The sequence below is a fragment of the Podarcis cretensis genome, assembly GCF_951804945.1.
Source record: "Podarcis cretensis genome assembly, chromosome: 3".
In the NCBI taxonomy this organism is placed as follows: domain Eukaryota; kingdom Metazoa; phylum Chordata; class Lepidosauria; order Squamata; family Lacertidae; genus Podarcis; species Podarcis cretensis.
Window position 1 is genome coordinate 120759557 of NC_137172.1, and position 16450 is coordinate 120776006.

General features: G+C 43.2%; 1 protein-coding gene across 5 annotated transcripts; it reads right to left on the reverse strand.

The window, feature by feature from the left end:
- Positions 1-488: 488 nt before the first annotated feature.
- LOC307212439 (methylmalonyl-CoA mutase, mitochondrial) lies at positions 489-16400 on the reverse strand. Of its 5 annotated transcripts, none has more exons than XM_079969818.1 (13): positions 16282-16400; positions 14106-14523; positions 13023-13390; positions 12766-12923; positions 12096-12267; positions 11145-11393; positions 9538-9649; positions 8071-8186; positions 6643-6758; positions 5452-5583; positions 3950-4097; positions 2679-2846; positions 489-938 (listed from the first exon to the last, which is right to left on the reverse strand). In XM_079969818.1, exons 2-13 carry the CDS (start codon positions 14482-14484, stop codon positions 810-812), a joined length of 2247 nt encoding a protein of 748 aa, XP_079825944.1. In that variant the 5' UTR covers positions 14485-14523; positions 16282-16400; the 3' UTR covers positions 489-809. The 5 variants fall into 5 exon arrangements, with proteins under 5 accessions (XP_079825944.1, XP_079825946.1, XP_079825943.1 ...); XM_079969820.1 differs by having other exon boundaries at positions 14106-14537; positions 16282-16374; XM_079969817.1 differs by lacking the exon at positions 16282-16400 and adding an exon at positions 16155-16270.
- Positions 16401-16450: the final 50 nt, after the last annotated feature.

Consider the following 16450-nt stretch of genomic DNA (forward strand, 5'->3'; position numbering starts at 1 on the left):
AAATGAGGAATCTCAAGGAATTTTGAACACATGGATTAAATTAGAATTTGCTATATTGATAGCTGGTAGAGGAGATATTTATGCAATTAAAAGAGATTGTAATGTTAGTGAACTTGGCATTTGATTTTGTGCTTTTGTTGGACTGTATGGGATGCTGAGCTCAGGTGTCAATGATGGAGTCTCAAGAGGCACAGGCGTCTTAAAGAATAAGAAAAGACCTTTGCTTAACGGGCTGTTAACACCTCCCTATTCAATACTTCTATTAAGGCTGTTGAGCTAGAACATTACAAAAAATGGACTTTTCATAAAAGGGTGGCTCTACTCGTTTTGTGCATGTCATCTCAGTAAAGGATTCGTGAGGTCACAGAACTACCAGGGGTAGGAAATGGATATTTGTCAATCTGACAAGCAAACAAAGCTAGGGCAACGAGACTGGACCGAAAGGGCAAGAGGCATGTGAACAAACAGTATGAAACAGCAGGACAAAATTTCACCACCTTTCTCTATCAGTAACATTTATTTTAAATTGTAATTTGCATTTCCAAAGATCTGAAGTGTATTTCAGATATAATGAAGTCTTATATGCAAAATTTTAAAATTTACTCATTTCATTTAGATTCTTTGATAGATTTTACATACATATGTAATAATACTGCAGATAATTTCCCACTTTCTTAGAAAGCATAAAGCAACACCAGACATTGTAGATGATTTCGCATCAGTTCCTTCTTTTTATCAACAGATCACAATGCATCAACACAAAGTATAAGATTCACCATGAGATACAAAGTTTGTAATGAGACAGAAGTTTACACAGATTGCTGCCTATTATCCAAGCATTTCTCAATATCTTCAAGAACTTGGACAGCTGCCTTTGGGATTCGGGTTCCAGGGCCAAATATATTGGAAACACCAGAGTCATACAAGAAGTCATAATCCTGTGCAGGAGAAAAACAGACATAAAACATGCATGCAAACTTTGTAAAGTAAAATTCTGCAGAACACATGCTAAAAGAGCAGGGTTTAGCGATGGCAAGTGAGGAGGTAGCGCACATGGAGAAGGGAAAATAACTTAGTACAGTCGTACATCGGAAGTCAAACAGAATCCATTCCAGAAGTCTGTTCAACTTCCAAAACGTTCAACTTCCAATGCGCAGCTTCTGATTGGCTGCAGGAAGCTCCTACAGCCAAGTGGAAGCACTGTCGGATGTTCGGCTTCCAAAAGAACGTTCTGGTTTTTGATCATTTGGGAGCCAGAACATTCGACTCCCAAGCCATTTGGGAGCCGAGGTACGACTGTATGCTAGCTATGGGGAAAAGCAGTGATGCTGTCACCTGTGCAAACTCTGCCATGTGTGCAAAGTCCTAGTGACTACAGGTTCAAGCAATCTCTGCTCTAGGTGTTATCCTATCTAACATAAAGAATGAAATCATCAAAAGTGGTGAACATTTTCACCTCAGCTCCAAGACAACCAGAGACTTGTGGCTCTATACAAATCTTTTGCCAGGTTTAACAATTACCATATACCAAGGTCAAGAGATTCGAAGCAGAAAAGCAAATTCTACCCCACTCCACTCTCCATTTTCCCCTCCAGCCCTTTCTTCCCTTCTTCCTAACTGTTTAAACCAATTCATGAACCAAGAACTTCTACATTGACCACTAATAATGAAACATATGTTCTGGATATTTTCCCACATTTATTATGCTATTTTTGTGATATACAAATGACATAAGAAAACTTGGTACAGTATACAGTGTACCTCTAGTTACGAACTTCATTCGTTCCGGAGGTCCGTTCTTAACCTGAAACTGTCCTTAACTAGAGGCGTGCTTTCGCTAATGGGGCTTCTTGCTGCTGTGCCAGCACACAATTTCCATTCTCATCCTGGGGCAAAGTTCTCAACTTGAGGTAACTCCACATTAGCGGAGTTTGTAACCTGAAGCGTTTGTAACTCGAGGTACCACTATACTCATTTGTATAACATTATTTTTGTTTATAACGCCCCACCACCCCCTGGGAAAAAACAAAATTCTGGAAGAAGAAAAAATTATATACCGTATTTTTCGCTCTATAAGACATACCAGACCACAAGACGCACCTAGTTTTTGGAGCAGGAAAACAAGAAAAAAAATATTCTGAATCTCAGAAGCCAGAACAGCAAGAGGGATCACTGCGCAGCGAAAGCAGCAATCCCTCTTGCTGTTCTGGCTTCTGGGATAGCTGCGCAGCCTGCATTCGCTCCATAAGACGCACACACATTTCCCCTTACTTTTTAGGAGGGAAAAAGTGAGTCTTATAGAGCAAAAAATACGGTATATTCTATGTCAGTAAAGGAAACTAGTCCCTTTTTTCTTCATTTCTTAAAATGTTTATGAATATTTTTAACTTTAAAAAGTGATTTTTAAATTATTTGATTATATTGGCAGTTTTAGAAAGCTTTTAGGAGGCTGCTTTTCAACTGCGTTGTTCTGTGACCCTAAACCTGTAAACTACAATGCTTTCCAAAATTTGCTGAAGGATTTCCACATTTCAATAGCTAGATGTTATTTGAAAAGCCTTTCAATGGTGTTCATTTGCCTGGAGGAGGAGGAGGAGGAAGTAGATGGAGACCCCACCTCACTGGGAACAATTTAATCATCTCACAACAAGCCATCTTGTGATGGTGGTACGCAGTACCTGGGGAGGGATGACTCCTCCACACATGACGAGAATGTCTGGGCGGCCAAGGGCATGCAGCTCTTTGAGGAGTTCAGGAACAAGAGTTTTGTGGCCAGCAGCCAAGGTGCTCACCCCCACGCAATGCACATCCGCATCTACCGCCTGCTGGGCCACTTCACGGGGTGTCTAGGAAGAGAAAGCAAAGGAAGTGTCAAACAATATGGGAAAGAAGAATGCATAAAACCTAACACTGCATGCAGACCCAGGCTTCTTTTTTCATAGAGAAGAGCGACAAGAAAACACTAGGCACCAGCATGCACTGCTGAGGCTGCTACTGGCATTGAGGTTAGACAATACAGTGGTACCTCGGGTTACATACACTTCAGGTTACAGACTCCGCTAACCCAGAAACAGTACCTTGGGTTAAGAACTTTGCTTCAGGATGAGAACAGAAATCGCTTGGCGGTGACGCAGCGGCAGTGGGAGGCCCCATTAGCTAAAGTGGTGCTTCAGGTTAAGAACAGTTTCAGGTTAAGAACAGACCTCCGGAACGAATTAAGTACTTAACCCGAGGTACCCAGAAAGTAGAGTACAGAGAGGAACATAACCACCTAACCCACTGCATCTTCCAACTTGGGAACCTGTAAAATCATCCCAGTACAACATATTCTGGTTGTTACCTTTGGTGTGAACAGGAAATTGAAACAATAGCTGCATGTATTTTTTAAAAAACATTTTACAAATTAATAAATTGCTTAAAAGCCCGAGGCCCTCAAAGCTGTATACAAAAATATATTCAAAAAAATAAATAAAACCATTCCTACAGATGATTTACTGGGAGCCTAGAGCTTGCCGATCAGAAGGTTGGCGTTTCAAATCCCTGCAACAGGGTGAGCTCCTGTTGCTCGGTCTCAGCTCCTGCCCACCTAGCAGTTCAAAAGCACGTCAAAGTGCAAGTAGATAAATAGGTACCACTCCGGCAGGAAGGTAAATGGCGTTTCTGTGCACTGTTCTGGTTTCGCCAGAAGCGGTTTAGTCATGCTGGCCACGTGACCCGGAAAAACTGTCTGCGGACAAACGTTGGCTCCCTTGGCCAGTAAAGCGAGATGAGCGCCGCAACCCTAGTGTCGTCCGTGACTGGACCTAATGGTCAGGGGTCCCTTTACCTTTAACTATCCTTTATTTAAGCTTCAGACATTTTAACTGCTAGGAGAAGCAAGCAAGCAAGCAAGCAAGCAAGCAAGCAAACAAACAAACGAATAAAAATTTGAATGGAAGAGATTAAATACCTGGAAGAGTGGGCCTATATCCACATCAAACCCTAGGTCAGCAAATCCCGTAGCAATCACTTTGGCTCCTCTGTCATGGCCATCTTGGCCCATTTTTGCAACAAGAAGACGTGGTCTCCGACCTTCACGTTCCACAAACTTGTTAACTCTGAATTTAGAATTTGCATTTTTAAGGGTATCTTGACAGCTGTGACTACCACAAAAAGTCTTCTATTTTTAAAGATTTATCTATATTCTTTTGAATTCTATTAGTAGTATGGACTTTTATGTGTATATGGAAATTTTATAATCTCTCTCATTTACCTTCCTTTTGGTAATGATGAGATTGAATCAAATCAGGAACAACAGGAAAAACAGGGAATACATTCAAATAACACAAAAAGATTCTAGTAACTCCTAATATAATAGATGCAAAATTATGCTGAGCTTGCTTTATTTATTTCATAAAAGCAATAAAATTAGCAGTAAAAAGAACTAAAAACAACCTTTTCAAAACATTGAAAAAATAAAATCAGTGATACGCTAAACACAGATTAAAACACACATCACTATTCTCTTGCGTAGGTCTCTCAAAACAAGCATGTTTTTACCAAACAGAGTAACAGAGGTGCTTGCCTGATGTCACTAGGAAAGGAGTTCTCAAATGTAGATGTGGCTACACTGAAGGATATTATTATTAACAAGTATTATGTGGTACCCGTAACCATGTCAGTTCTGCAGAATGAAGTGGCTGAGTGGGAAAATATCGGTTAAAGCAACCTTGCAGGTGAACTGGTCCCAAGGTGTTAAGGGCTTTATATACTACTGGTAACACCTTGAACGCAGCCTGGTATTTTATCAGGTTCTCATCATCAACAGCCTTAAATTAAAGGCGATGAGTTTATTTTGTTAAATGTCTAGTTTACAATACTTCCCATAACCAATTAATAAATACAGCGAATTTGCAGAACGGATACAACAAACCTGAATAACAACCATAACTTGCATAGTAAGGTTGAAAACCCAGCATTAACAAAACAAAATCAAGCCATTTTAGACACATGCAAAGAGGTAATAGCTTTAAGGTAATTGTTTGACTTTATAAAATTTGGAAGAACATTTATTAAGTAAAAATGGTTGGCTTATAAAGGGGATAAAATAATGTAATCCCCCAATTAAAAATGGAGAAGATAAAAGAAATGCAGAAATTACAGAGGGCAGTATCAAATGAATACCTCCCATCAGTGCTAGGATTTCTGCCTGTGAGATAGGCTTCCCTCCTCTGCCTCTTGTGCCCCCCTTAATCTGCTCTGGGGGGAAGGGGGCACAGCTGACAGGAACTAGCATTAGTGCAGTAAATTTGAGAAGTGTAAGAAATTCTGTGAAATACAAACTACTGTATAGTTTAAATACTCTAAAACTTTGGAAGTGAGATGGGACACACATTCGTAGCATGCAAAAATTTGTAAGCCTGATAGCACACCATCTGATTTAATCCATTCCATAGAAACAGCACACCTTACCTGTTGATTCCTTGAGCAATTTCGTCACTCTCCCCAAACTCCTGACGGTAAGCTCCACTCACCATGCGGTCACTGGCTTTGTGTTCACCAAACACCTTTTTCATTGCATCCGTTATTTCACCAACTGTACATCTGCAAAAATGTATGCAGCCCAAACATTAAGGTTGGGTAAACACACCTCAACAGAAAGAAATAAAAACTCAGCACCTATTTTAATGGCACTTGTCACAAGAGTTTCATATTACAGTAATTTAAGCACAGCAAACTTAATCTCAACTTTCCCCAATTCCGCAATATTGGAAGTTTAAAAAGGTTAGGGACCCCTGACAGTTAAGTCCAGTTGCAGACGACTCTGGGGTTGCGGCGCTCATCTTGCTTTACTGGCCGAGGGAGCCAGCGTTTGTCCGCAGGCAGTTTTTCTGGGTTATGTGACCAGCATGACTAAGCCTCTTCTGGCGAACCAGAGCAGCGCACAGAAACGCTGTTTATCTTCCCGCCGGAGTGGTACCTATTTATCTACTTGCACTTTGACGTTCTTTCAAACTGCTAGGTTGGCAGGAGCTGGGACTGAGCAATGGAAGCTCACCCCGTCGCGGGAATTCGAATTGCTGACCTTCCAATCAGCAAGCCCTAGGCTCTGTGGTTTACACTACAGCGCCACCTTCGTCCCCTATCGGAAGTTAGAATGGTGTATTAATGTGCAGTAGAGCTACGTTAAACGTTCCTAGGAGACACCTCACTTGGACCGAAAGTTAAGCCCATACAATGGGGCTTATGGACCCTGACTTCCCAGTCATCCTTCCCACAGCAGTCTTGAAAATGCTCCACTGAGAATATAAACGAGCAAATTATGTGTTATGGCTGCTTCTGGCTTCCCTCCTCCCTTAGATATTTATTCGCGTTTTATTTATTTAAAAATTTGTTGCCTTTTTCTCCTGGTTTTCCTGCAAAGAACTCAGAGTGATGATCTAGCTTCATAATCCCCACCCCTTTGCCCCTCAGTGAAGGAAATCAGGCTGAGAGACAGCTGAATACCTTTTAAATCTGAGCCTTTCCACCATTGAAAACATCCCTCTAGTCACACACATTCCTTATGCGCTGCCAGAGCAGGGCCACAGGGAGTTAGTCAGAGCCTGGGAGAGATACTCTGAACTACCCTTTGGTTAAATGCACAGTATTTTCCCCCAATACCTTGCACGTGCTGCTTCCACTGCTAGGCCCAGCAAATTGCCTTGGCCCGTGGCGGCGCATTCTGACAGGGCAGCAAGACAACGCTGAGCCACAACTTCATCTCTGCAAGCTTTCACCTTCAAGGAAAGACACAAAAGCAAAACTTTACAACAGCCAAGAACTGTTTGCAGCATAATTCTATAGGGCTCCCTGGTTCTGCTTAAGTTGTTCCTTTTATACAATTTGTGCTGTTTTTATATTGCAAGCCACACAGAGAGCTTTGGTTATAGGGTGGGATATAAATAATCAAAGTAAATGAGTAAGTAAGTAATAAAGACTGTTTTGTAAAAAAGAGTTTGAAGAGGACTCATGTAATCAATATTTATTAGATTACCAACTTCAATATTTATTAGATTACCAACTTCAATAAGACCTATCTCAGTACATCTCCTTGGTGCCAACAGTTTATCTATCTTGGCATAAATGTCACTCCTGAAACTTAAAGGAAATATCACTCATTGCCTTTGATATAATGCAAACAGATACGCTCCGAAGCCCCCAAATAGGAAACCCTCACAGAGATACAGATTCACTTGTTTGCGTCTAAGAGGTTCTCAATCAGGGAACTTTGCTGACATCTACTATCACTGAAAAAGAACAAACCCAAGCATTGCACACACATGCCATTATTTATTTCTAAAAATTACACCCTGACCATCAATGCTAATTAATCATCTGTCCAATATGTGTGTGTGTGTGTTGGGAGGATGAAGTTCAGCCTGCAAACTAAACAGGTTTAGTACAGTTTTCTAACACAATTCTAGCAGTCAATTTAGGAAGGTGGTAACATTTAAAATAAAATGAAGGGTCCAGAAGCGAAAAGCACCAAAGCTTTGTTTATGAAAATCAGGAATGTTCAAAATCAACAATAGTAGTTTGATAATGTATTTGCCTATTCTGGTAAAAAAGCCCAAACAGGATAAATTATTAGCTATACAACCTCCAGCTATGACTGAAATAAACCACTACCTTTGACTTTGTCAACTGTTCAGCTTCTGAAGTGTTATACTACATTTGTGAGCAATTAAAGTATGTAATTTTTTTAAATAGCTATCAACACACAACAACAACAACAACCACATATTATTTATACCCCACTCATCTGGCTGGGTTTCCCCAGCTACAAGACATAGATACAGACAGGACAAGAGAGGGGCTTCAGCAAAGAAGGGAGTAGAGAACAGTATTAAAATGCTATTTTCTCTGAGAGAGAGAGAGAGAGCGATCATGCAGTATGGAAAATGCATATTATTTCAATCGGTCAAAGTGATCCTAAGCATATTAAGAAGTATTCTTAACTGTAATATGGTTTGACACAAATATAAAAAAACACTATATGCTGATTTATAATGCCAATATTACTTCACCTATTAAATCTCTAACACTTACCTTTTTAAGTTTTTCAATCTGTTTGTTACGGACTGAAGTGTTATCAATTGCCAAAACTTCAACAGTCTCTTCTTTTTCCAACTGGTATTTATTCACTCCGACAATTACTTCAGAACCTGGGTATTTCCCAAATGTTAAGGATTTAAAATAAATTTCAGAAACTGCTAACTTAAAACAAGTTTCTATCAAGCCGCGACATGAAGTTAGATTTCTAAAAAGTAAAACACAACCTGAAAGCTTTTTCACCAACGGCATTCAAATTTTAATTTAGGTAGCTAAGATTTTCAGCTTGCATGCACGTAAAAACTGCATGCTTCCACACAGGTGAACGTGTCACGATCTGTATTGCAAAGGAGAGGAAACCTCAAATACAGAAAAGCCAAAGTCAATGGGACCCATGAACAATGTAAGAAACAGTGGATGCTATTAACAGAAATAGCTGTGCAATATGAAGTCACAGGCAAGATGCTCATATAAAAGGTAAAGGGACCCCTGACCATTAAGTCCAGTCATGGACGACTCTGGGGTTACGGCGCTCATCTTGCTTTACTGGCCGAGGGAGCCAGCGTACAGCTTCCAGGTCATTTGGCCAGCAGGACTAAGCCGCTTCTGGCAAACCAGAGCAGCGCACGGAAACGCTGTTTACCTTCCCGCTGAAGTGGTATCTATTTATCCACTAGCACTTTGACGTGCTTTCGAACTGCTAGGTTGGCAGGAGCAGGGACCAAACAAAGGGAGCTCAACCCGTCGCGGGGATTCGACCCACTGACCTTCTGATCGGCAAGTGCTAGGCTCTGTGGTTTAACCCACTGCGTCACCCGTGTCCCTTATAGCAGCCAGAAAATACACAATTCCCCTATGAAACAGAGGACTTGTATAGGGCAATAGAAATCAGTTCAAAAATACAAACTACTTTTTGAAAGCCCCCCCCCCCTTTAGTAGGTGGTTCATTATGCAGCATGGGTGACTGCATGAGAAACACAATTTCCCCTGGGCTTGCAGCACTAGTTGCAGAGTTCACTGGAACCCAGCCATTGTTTCACGTATGGTGTCTAGCTCAGACAGGCAAAAAACAAATGCAACTATCGTGGTACCTTGTGTTGTGTAACCTCCGCCGCGTGTGTCCACAGAAGTGGTCCTCCAGTTACGAAATTTTCGGGATATGGCCAGGCCTCCCGAATTGATCCCGGTCATAACTGGAGGTACCCCTGTACTACTGTGTAGGATTTTATTTCATACACTGACAGACTTATCTTACTAGCAAGTGTTGCTGAAATTCAACTTGGATTCTACATTTTCATTCCCCTAATTTTGGACTAGAGTTTTAAGAGTTACGGGAACTTACGTCTTAATATATGAATAAAGGTATTCAAGTTCAAGACTGATACTTGTCTATATGTCTGGCAGACTGCGGCTGCGCAGTCACGTAAGTGTATGTTGTGTTTAAATAGTGTCCATTTTCCTTACCAGAATCAATCCTGGCTTGTCTCCGAGCAGCACACTCTTCAATTCGAAGTTTGGGTATTCCTTCAGCTACAGCTTTGGCCATCCCACCCATTTCCTCAATCTCATTAATGAGCTAACCAGACAACAAAATTTGGATACTGTTAATGACTCTCAGTATGTGGCTGTCTAGCACTAAAATCACCATTAAAGCAACATTCTCTGACCCCACTATTTGCAAGGAAACTACTTACAAAACTGGGACAGATGAAATGCAACCATTTAAGACCAGGGGTGGGGAACTGCATCCAGCCAGTGTGCTGGCTCCCTAAGACTCTCACACTCTGGTGTCAAAGTCCAAAGGGGATTGTTGCAAACTGCCCAGCTGATGGGCAGTTACAGCTACCTCCTTTGAAGTTATGCTCCCAAGTCCAATCAGCTGACTGGTGCTGGGAGTGTGCCCTGAAACACAAAGCAGTTTCCATTGAAAGCATTATTTTATTATTATTAATTATTAAATTTGTATACTGCCCTTCAGCTGATGATCACAGAGTTCCCCCTCTTGCTTTTACAAGCAGTTTCGGTGCTTCAAAAACAAACAAACAAACCACTCCCCGATGCACTGGGTAGTTCCCATGGGGAAATTCCTGAGGAACTGTACAGCACTGAAGGGAGTTCCACTCGCAAAGGAACAATCAGGAGCTCACCCTTCCAAATGGCATTTCTTAAAACCAGGTTTGTGAATAGTTGTTTGTTTACCCACCTAAGTCAAGCAAGATGTTGTTCCTGCTAATCAGGACGGTATGTAAATTGGAAAGCATGTAGTTCTCTTATTTTAGGTAAAGGGACCCCTGACCATTAGGTTCAGTCGCGGACGACTCTGGGGTTGCGGCGCTCATCTCGCTTTATTGGCCGAGGGAGCCGGCATACAGCTTCCGGGTCATGTGGCCAGCATGACTAAGCCGCTTCTGGCGAACCAGAGCAGCGCACGGAAACGCCGTTTATCTTCCCGCCGGAGCGGTATCTATTTATCTACTTGCACTTTGATGTGCTTTCGAACTGCTAGGTGGGCAGGAGCTGAGACCAAACAACACGAGTGGGGATTCGAACCGCCGACCTTCTGATCGGCAAGCCCTAGGTTCTGTGGTTTAACCCATAGCACCACCCATGTCCCTATTCTCTTATTTTTGGCATTTCCTAAGTTTGGATTGCCCAAGAGGTCAATCCAAACCTCTGACCAGTCATTGTGAAAGGGGGAGGGAAAGAGAGAGAAATATCCTTTCGCTATGCCAGCACCCAGGCTGGTGCAGGCCCAGAATGGATCTGCTGCAGTCACATGAGAACAGCAGGGTTGGCAAAGGATCAACTCTGCCAGCCAGTGATGGTAACTTCTCCCTGCCCACTGTTCAGAGGTGCACTGAGACATTCCTCACCAATGGTGGAAAGAAGCCGAGCTGGGCAGGACAAAGGAACATTTCTGTCTCGTCCAAAGCCCAAACACAGCGGATCAAGGGTTTAGATCGCTCTGCAAATATACAGGTTAATAAGTTTCCAAGACTTATTTGCAAGGCTGCTTAAAATTACCAGCTTCCTTTTTCTCTCTGCCTCCCTCCTCAAAGCAAAAGACTGACCTTTAATGCAGCTTCATACATATCATTGGTGAGAGATTCCATCAGAAAGGAGCCACCCCATGGATCTGCAACTTTAGGAATCCCAGACTCTTCCTGTATTATAATCTGGGTATTCCGGGCAATTCGAGCACTTTTCACCGTCGGCAATCCCAAAGCTTCATCAAATGAATTTGTATGCAAGGACTGAGTACCTCCAAAAACAGCTGCCATTGCCTCAATTGTAGTGCGGATGATGTTATTGTAAGGATCCTAGAAGAAAAACCAGAGCATTTGTAAGGAATATAGTACACCAATATACAGAGTGCAGTAGATTAGCAATTAAAAAAACTGGGCTCCCCTACCTTTACTTTTTTTGCTGCTGTAGCTTAGAGGCCCCAAAATTGGGCCTCACAGGGGATTCACAGAAGCTTGAATCCAGCCGATCCGAACCTACCAGTGCCCTGTCCCTATCCTCAAATGCCCTATTTTGGGGCTTGTCCACAGGCCGCTGCCAGAGGTAGATTCCTGCCGCACTGGGGCAGAGAGGATGGCCACAGCAACGAAGCCTTACCTGATGGCGAAGGGTCCCTTTTGCCTTATCTTAACCCCCTTCATTGGTGGAGATTGGAGACGGAAATTGTTCTGTTTGGCCGTATTCAGAATTGCTGACCATCTAAATATGACTTCCTCCTATATGTACACCACTGTTAACCACACATCTAAATACATTTAAATTGCATGTACATTTAAAATAACTTTAATTAAATATCAGGATGTAGGAACGTTGAGCAAATCTTATTTAGTAATGACATTAGGTAGTCAATGCTACTTCTTCCTTCCTTCCTCTCTTGGCCTTTTAACAGAAGCTGTTCAAAGGCGCCCAGAGTTAGAAAGGCTACTGCTTTATTATCTGTGAGCATGCACCGCTATATTTACTACACTTGGGGTAGATAATTAAAATGGGATTCCTACCTGCTCAGTTAGTGACCACCCAGAAGTCTGACAATGAGCTCGAAGGAGAAGTGATTTGGTGTCCTTGGGCTGAAACATTTTCTCTATTAAGTGAGCCCAAAGCCGCCTCCCGGCTCTTAGCTTGGCTATTTCCATGTAGAAGTTCATACCAATTCCCCAGAAGAAAGACAGCCTAGAATAAGAGTACAAATGGTCTTAACAGAGTAGAATAAGGAACAAATTACACTGTGGATTATACAGTACATATAAATATCAATGTTCTTGAACCCAAAATTGAAAGATGTGTCCTTCAGCCTGTCTTTGAAATACTAAAGGGATAGCTGAGTTTTCAAGAGTACATTCACAGAAAGTTCTGATCACAACCAACAGTCATGGCTGATAGATCAATCCCACGAAGCCACCAGATGGCCACATTCATCCTGGGGTTGGAAATGGTGGGTTGTATCTAACACTGTTGTTCCATTTCAAGCAACAGGCTTCCACTTGTGCAACGGAACTTCCCCCCTCTTCTGCAGTCCCTCCTTCAAGATCTCTTCCAGATTCCGACATAAGAAGAACAAAAAGTTTGTACATCCCTTACTATAGCAAACCATTTTATACAATGGAACCAGAGCCCCGTCTTGAAATTAAAAACTAGATTCACCCTGACAAAGATGACCTACTGATGTACCTTGGTGCAAATTCATCAATAGTGAGACCAGCCTGGAGTCCAGTTCTGCAGTACTCTAAGCCATCAGCTATAGTGTAAGCTAATTCCAAAATCGCATCGGCTCCAGCTTCTTGCATATGGTATCCACTGATGGAAATAGAATTAAATTTGGGCATGTGCTGCAATAAAAAAGTATACAGCTTTGTTTCACAAGAGACCTCAACCTATGAATGCTACACATAGTAATGATAATTAATGGATATTAAAGCAAATAATACCTTTGATGTATATTGAAATATGTCAGCAATTATCCGCATTGATGGCTCTGGAGGGAAAATATATGTATTTCGAACCATGAATTCTTTCAGTATATCATTCTGTATTGTCCCAGTGAGCTTGGATTGTGGCACTCCTTGTTCCTCCCCAGTTACGATGAACGTAGCTAGGACAGGAATTACTGCCCCGTTCATTGTCATTGAAACAGACATCTTCTCCAAAGGAATTCCATCAAAAAGTATCTTGGTATCCTCTACTGTATCAATGGCAACTCCAGCCATTCCAACATCTCCACGGACTCGGGGGTTGTCTGAATCATATCCGCGGTGAGTTGCCAGATCAAAAGCAACGGATAAACCCTGCTGGCCAGCTAGTCCCATAAAAAAAAAAAGATTAATAACAAAAGAGTTAAAATAAAACCCCCTAATATTACACATCTTAATTAAGAGTCAGACTGAATCACAAGCTGCACATGTTCTGGCAGCATTTGAACAAGAATCATACAATAAATGTTAGCAGTAGTTTTTAACTAAAAAACTGACCTCTGAGAGCTAATATAAGAATCTGCAAGTGATCAAATATTCTGCTTCCAGACCTACCCTTAAAACTATATGCCTGATCCTGCACATCAAACTCAGTGCTCCCCACTCCCAAGTAAGGGTGCACAGTGATGAAATCTTACAGCAGAATCCTATCCATAGCTACTTAGAAGAAGTGTCCTGGGTTCCTTCTAAGTATGCATGCCTAGGATTGCTCTCACAGTTATACATGAAATACTTTGGTCCCAAAAGTACAGTGCAATCCTAACCATGCCTACTCGGAAGTAAGTCTTACTGAATTCAATGGGGCTTACTCCCAGGTTAGTGGGGTTAGGACTGCAGCCCTAGACTAGGTAGGCTTCCTCAACCTCGGCCATCTAGATGTTTTTGGCCTACAACTCCCATGATCCCTAGCTAGCAGGAGCTAGCTAGGTCAGGGATGATGGGAATTGTAGTCTCAAAACATCTGGAGGGCCGAGGTTGAGGAAGCCTGCCTTAGACAATATTTTTCCCCACCCCATTCATTCCCTTAGCCCTGTGTCTCACCCCTGATGTTGTCCTTGTAGAATTTATTGCTTTCTTCAACAGTACTGAAACCAGCATACTGGCGGATGGTCCAAGGCCTATAGGTATACATGGTGGGGTAAGGACCACGGGTGAAGGGTTTGACCCCAGGTAGTTCCTCAGGAAAGTCCTTTGTGTCCCGAGTAGAGTACAACGGTTTGATGGCGATTCCTTCTGGGGTGTGCCATATCAGCTCCTCTGGATTCTTGCCCTTTAACTGCTTTTTGGCCATGGCCACCCACTCTGGGTGGAGTACCTGTTCATGGAGCGAGCGCCAAAACTGCTCACGGAGGTGTGGCCCTGCTTCTTTCCTGTAACAGGAGGGCCAGAGGCGCAGAAGTCCATTCTTGGCACGTAACATTATTATTTTTTGCTGAAGTGGCAGCTGTTAAGTTGCAGCCTGTGGATTGAGATCTGAATATTACAATATTACCGTACAATATGACATAGTGAGACTGTGAGTACCAGTCGCATCAAAAACAGATAAAGTTTGCAGATATATATTTTTTGAAGTTTCTTTTGTTGCAGCCACCCTTAGCCTTGTTGCACAACAAAGGCTTTTAGGCAATTTAATCAGAGAGTTTTCTTATGCACTGAAGTTTTCATTTTTTGGAAAAAAAAAAAAAAGAGCACACACAACAGCCTGCTTCCTGCCACCAGCTGAACGACGTGGAGTGTTCAGTTTGTGTGCCGACATTATTGTAGCAAGTGATCAACTACAGTGGTACCTCAGGTTACATACACTTCAGGTTACAGACGCTTCAGGTTACAGACTCTGTAACCCAGAAATAGTACCTCGGGTTAAGAACTTTGCTTCAGGATGAGAACAGAAATTGTGCTCCGGTGGTGCGGCAGCAGTGGGAGGCCCCATTAGTTTCAGGTTAAGAACGGACCTCCAGAACGAATTAAGTTCATAACCCGAGGTACCACTGTAGTAGGTTAGAGGGGAAGCAGCTAGGCAGCACCTTTCCCTTCAGCCTATCAGAATAGGAATATGGGGGGGGGGGTATGGGGAGAGCAGTACATTGACCCATTTTGTTCAAGGGGGACGGAAGGCGATCTAGATCCCCACTGCAGGAACACAGCTGCTGGGGAAGAAAGCACTGGAGTGGCTAGTTTTAAACTCTGAGCAGTGCCAGATGTACAATGGGCTGTAGCCCTAGTGCCTCATAATCTAGGGGGGAATTGGGCCTCTTGCCATTTTTTTAAAAAAACAAACAAAGTCATATTTTACTATCTAGGTAGAGTTGTTCTGTAACATCAAACACATGACGTCGGTGCCTGTGACTGGCCTGATTTTGTCTGCAGTGTAATGTTACCAAACAGCTACAATTTCCCTTTGAATGTTACGAGTGAACGTCTTTGTTAATGCCATATGTTTGCAAACTTGTTAAAAATTTATAAGCAACATTTCAGAGATATCTGACTTTCATCAAGCTCTATATAGAAGAGAAGGAGCTTTTGTTTTGAGAGGTTGCTTTCACCCGGGCCTGACTCCCCATTTTGCGCGGAGGGGAACACTCAAGCGTGCCTATTCCGCATCACGGCCCTTATGCACTCTGCGCATGGACAGAGGCACCCTCCTCCTCCTCCTCCCTCTGGCTCATAGCTGTCAACGTTTCCCTTTTTTAAAAGGGAAATTCCCTTATTCCGAATAGGATCCCTCGCAAGAAAAGGGAAAAGTTGACAGCTACGCTCTGGCTGCCACGCGAATACCGTTCTCTCGCCTCGCCTCAGCTTCCGTCGGTACAGGAAAAGAGGACGACGTAAAATAAGTATTTCAAAACGGGCCTCCTGTCAGGTAAGAAGAGACCCTCACCCTCCCGTCTGCGCATGCGCGCTTGAACGATTTAACCCAACCTTGGCTCCGCGGCTGTTTTCTTGGAGGGACTACAACTCCCATCATCCCTCGCTAGCAAGACCAGCGACCGGGAGAGATGGGAACTGTAGTCCACCAGCCGCTGGGCACCCTGATTTATCCCCGCTCGCTTTTCTCCTCAAGGGCCAAAGCAGGCGTGGGGGGCGGGGCACCTGTGGAATCAGACGCCCGAGGGCTCTCCGTGACTCAAGCGGGAGCTGCGCCGGAGACGCTGAAGAGGAGGCGCAGGACGACGGAGAGGAAAAACCGCCTGCGCTTCTCGTCCGCCCATTACGGTACCTGCTACGGCCACTTGCGGAGCCACGGACGGAAGCGTAGGCGCCGTACGACTGCAACGCGCAGGCGCCGCTGCGGCCAGGCACCCCCCCCCCCTTAGCGAGCCACTTCCGGGCGCCTGAGGCTTCTGCGTCTGTCTGTTTGTGTGGCCCCGCCCCCTTCCTAACGGCTC

Bases quoted from the DNA above. Each gene is read 5' to 3' on its own strand.
- LOC307212439 (XM_079969818.1), bottom strand. From the start codon at position 14,484: ATGTTACGTGCCAAGAATGGACTTCTGCGCCTCTGGCCCTCCTGTTAC. The intron at 11,394-12,095 runs GTAGGAATCCCA...TTTTTCTTCTAG, and splicing joins GGTGGTCACTAACTGAGCAG to GATCCTTACAATAACATCAT. The intron at 9,650-11,144 runs GTCAGTCTTTTG...TTGTCTGGTTAG, and splicing joins TGTATGAAGCTGCATTAAAG to CTCATTAATGAGATTGAGGA.